Consider the following 4,239-nt stretch of genomic DNA (forward strand, 5'->3'; position numbering starts at 1 on the left):
TTATTATTTATGTATTAAATGAATCATGTAAGAATCATGTTGGTCCAAAATTAAAGAGTCAAAAGTCTCCTGTTAGTGTGTTTGCCACATTTATTAAAAAACTCTTGAAACATTTTTCTAATACTTTAATATAAGAAAGAAAACATTAAAACAATAGTTTAGTATTAGTAATTAGTCTAGTATTTAGTATTTACATTTAGAAAAGTTAGTTAGAAAAGTAAGTCTGATCTAGTACATGAGTCCATGTGACCTGAGAGTTCTCCAGATTAATCTCAAGATCATGACATGAGGATGGAACTCCAGGGATTTACAACTTCTCAGTCCTGCAGAGAGAGAGAGAGAGAGAGAGAGAGAGAGAGAGAGAGAGAGAGAGAGAGAGAGAGAGAGAATATTCTGTTTCTCATTATTATTATTATTAATAATAATAATAATAATAATAACAATAATAATAATAATAATAATAATAATAATAATAATAATAATAATAATAATAGACACCCTGTAGGTCAGTGTCTCTGTGGCTGTGAGGTGAAGGTTACGTAAGTCACACAGTCCAAATCTGAAGCTTTGTTGTTCTTAACAGATCCTGTGAACTTTCTGTCATACAGCAAACTGTCATGATGAATCTTTTCATCCTGTAGAGAGATTCAGATGATGAAGCAGCACTAAACACTATTTTTACTGTTTATTGTGGAAACTTTGACATGAACTGCACTGTTCTGTTTACTGTATTGTGTTCCACATATATTTACTGTGTTCTTTCACACTGGTCACATTTCTCATTTTAACCCTTAAACACTTCTTATTTATTATAAACACTTATATAACCTTATTATTGTGGCTTCATACAGGATTGATAACTGATAATCATACTAAATAAATAAGATTACAGCATTTGAACAGTCGGTGGAGGTTTAGTGTTTTCTTTCAGACTAGGTGTGTGTAAGGTGACCATGTGTGTGTGTGTGTGTGTGTGTGTGTGTGTGTGTGTGTGTGTGTGTGTGTGTGTGTGTGTGTGTGTGTGTGTGTGTGTGTGTGTGAGACTGAATAAAGCAGCACAATGTTTTTACTTTAATGTCAAGTTTTAAAGAGTTTTTAGAGATAGAGAAATTTAAATACAGGAAACATTAACGAGAAACAGAAGGTAAAAAAACAAGTTTAAATTCTTGCTTAATTTACATTTAAATGACAATTACTCTAAATATATGGACAGGGTTGCCAGGTTTCAGTAAAATTCCCAGCTGAACTCAACTAGATTCCGATGCTGCAACCCTGTAGTTAGCTGCTTACTCAGTCACATCTAGCCTCAAGTGGATCTCATTTTATAGACTGTGTTGTGTTCTTGTGACTGTGAACAACATATTTACAGTGTAATTACAACACTAAGCTTAACCACATAACACTGGTCAACAAGATAAATAAACTAAAGTAGTTTTGAAGCCAGATTGAGAATAAAGTCTCTTTAATTACAGAGGTATATTTATGTTTTATGGCAGTCATGTGACATGTAGGCAGTTCTGTGGATGTGGATGTTTTTATACCTGTTCAGTGGAGCTGGTGTCGTGACTGCAGCATGATGATAATGATGATGATAATTTTCCTGAAAGAGAATTCTGTGTTCATTAATATAAATTAGACAATAAATTTAGACACAATAAATACATAATTACCACAAAACTTCTGTCTGATTCTTTAATGTTTAACCTACAAGTTAAAGCACTTTTACCTTCCACCCTGCTGCAGAACACACACATGCAGATGATGATTATTAGGACAGAGATGGAGCACACACACATTATGGTCATAAGTATAATCCAGATGTTCTCAGTTCCTCCAGTCTGGTGTGAATCTGAATCCTCTGATGAAGAACGAGTCTCATTTCTGCTGCCACCTAAAATACACACAGAACCACAGAGATATCAGTACAGTGTCCTGGAAGAACATATCTTAAATAATAATCAGTATTGTGCAGCTATAATCATTATTATTGTTAAATCCAGGAAACGTCTCAAGTCTGATCAATAATAGATGTTCTGTTGAACTGTAATTCCACACATAAGACTAAAACGTGTAACTGTGAATTCACACGTGACTCTCTGGTTATTCAGACTATCATGTGTTTATAAAGTGCATTATGTGAACATCAGTGACTTCATTTAACATCTAAACTGATGCTTTAAACTATAAAAACATGAGATTAGTGAAACAAAAAGAACAGACAATTAAACAAAAAGAACAAAGTATAAACTGACCAGTGATCTCTGTTTGGACTTAACTGTAAAATTAATGGACCTGCAAACTTTTATAGATAAAATGATGACTATGACACCATACAGGAGTCTGGAGCTAGACATGTGTCCCTGTTGAAAGAGCTTCTACACAATTATTAACACATTTAGTCTTCAACCTTTAAAATGACAAAAATGAAATAAAATAAAATTAAATAAAAATTCTAGTTTAATCATTTTAAAATCCCATTTTATATAAATCCATGTTCATGTTTACTGTCTGTTTTAATGTTGGATAAATTCATGTTTAATGTCTAAATAATAATTTCAGTAAACTCTCAAGATAATAATAATAATAATAATAATAATAATAATAATAATAATAATAATAATAATAATAATAATAATAATAATAATAATAATAATAATATGCAATAAATATTAAATAAGTCTATAAATAAATATAAAAAACAAAGTACAGTATTAATAAACAATGTAAATAAAGTGTATTACTCCTCGGTATTCCCCCGGAAGAGCTGGAGGAAGTATCTGGGGAGAGGGAAGTCTGGGCATCCCTGCTTAGACTACTACCCCCGCGACCCGGCACCGGATAAGCGGTAGAAGATGGAGGGATGGATGGAAGTGTATTACTAACCTGTAAAGTTCAAACTGATGACTTTCCCAAACTGAATGTGTCCCTTGTTTCGACCTCCACAGTAATAAAATCCCAGATCTGTGTCTCTAACTCCAATAATCACTAAACTGACTGAACTGCTGCTTTCTGTTATAGCAAAGTGACTCTTATCCTCATTATAATCAGTATAAAAGAGTTTGTCCAGTTTCCTTTGTGCAGTCGATATAATCTGCCTCAAGACTCCTGAGTTCATGTGATACCACGATATCTCTGAATAATTAGTGATGTTACAGAACAGAGTGACGTTTTCTCCAGGATCAACAGATAACAGATCAGCTGAAATGTTCTGAAGGAGACTCAGACTGATGACACCTGAAAGATCAACACCACATGAAGAGAGAAGATTCATCAGCACTCTGTAAACCTAACACACAGATCACAGTACATTACATCCATGGAGCCGCACTTAACATATAGACAATACTGTTATATTTATATCTTAATATTTTATTTGTCTAACTTCATTTCAAATCAGCTTCCTGTTATAACTGAAAGCATTAATCTCTCTTCAGCTAATGTGGACAGTCTAAAATGTAAAAAAGAAAAAAAAAAAGCTAAATAATAATAATAATAATAAAATAATAATGATTAATGAACTCACCAATCATCAGCTGTAGATTAAACCCACTCAGGAACTCTGCCATGTCTAACACACATCCTCCACTGAACATGTGAACAGACACTTAGTGGAATAAAAAGTCTTCTGTTTCTGCTGTTTTCCGGTTTAACTTCGTCAGCCACGAGACTCTACATCCTGTCTCCTGTTCTGTTCTGGTGTTCAATAAGCTTCTGAAATCTCATTTTATATTCATTCATTCATTCTCTACCGCTTTATCCGAACTACCTCGGGTCACGGGGAGCCTGTGCCTATCTCAGGCGTCCTCGGGCATCAAGGCAGGATACACCCTGGACGGAGTGCCAACCCATCGCAGGGCACACACACACTCTCATTCACTCACACACTACGGACAATTTTTCCAGAGATGCCAATCAACCTACCATGCATGTCCTTGGACCGGGGGAGGAAACCGGAGTACCCGGAGGAAACCCCCGAGGCACGGGGAGAACATGCAAACTCCGCACACACAAGGCGGAGGCGGGAATCGAACCCCGACCCTGGAGGTGTGAGGCGAACGTGCTACCCACTAAGCCACCGTGTGTTTATATTCTCACATTTATTCTTATAACTCATTAGTTTATTTGTTACTTTAATCTACTGTCCTGACTGTTAGAGCTGAGATGAATAGATGAAGGATGAATATAGAGAAGTTACCAGTCAGAACAGAGTTAAAACGAGGAACTCCATCATTGTGGAAC

General features: G+C 35.2%; 1 protein-coding gene across 2 annotated transcripts; it reads right to left on the minus strand.

Moving 5' to 3' along the window:
* Positions 1-204: 204 nt before the first annotated feature.
* LOC113638736 lies at positions 205-3,724 on the minus strand. 2 transcript variants are annotated; one of them, XM_047819986.1, is made up of 6 exons: positions 3,524-3,724; positions 2,884-3,234; positions 1,727-1,891; positions 1,542-1,600; positions 499-635; positions 205-323 (listed from the first exon to the last, which is right to left on the minus strand). In XM_047819986.1, the coding sequence occupies exons 1-5, from the start codon at positions 3,591-3,593 to the stop codon at positions 507-509; spliced, it is 774 nt and encodes a 257-aa protein (XP_047675942.1). In that variant the 5' UTR covers positions 3,594-3,724; the 3' UTR covers positions 205-323; positions 499-506. The 2 variants fall into 2 exon arrangements, with proteins under 2 accessions (XP_047675942.1, XP_047675943.1); XM_047819987.1 differs by lacking the exon at positions 205-323 and having other exon boundaries at positions 423-635; positions 2,884-3,286.
* Between the last annotated feature and the right edge of the window lie 515 nt (positions 3,725-4,239).

Source organism: Tachysurus fulvidraco, chromosome 10, assembly GCF_022655615.1.
Source record: "Tachysurus fulvidraco isolate hzauxx_2018 chromosome 10, HZAU_PFXX_2.0, whole genome shotgun sequence".
Lineage (NCBI taxonomy): Eukaryota > Metazoa > Chordata > Actinopteri > Siluriformes > Bagridae > Tachysurus > Tachysurus fulvidraco.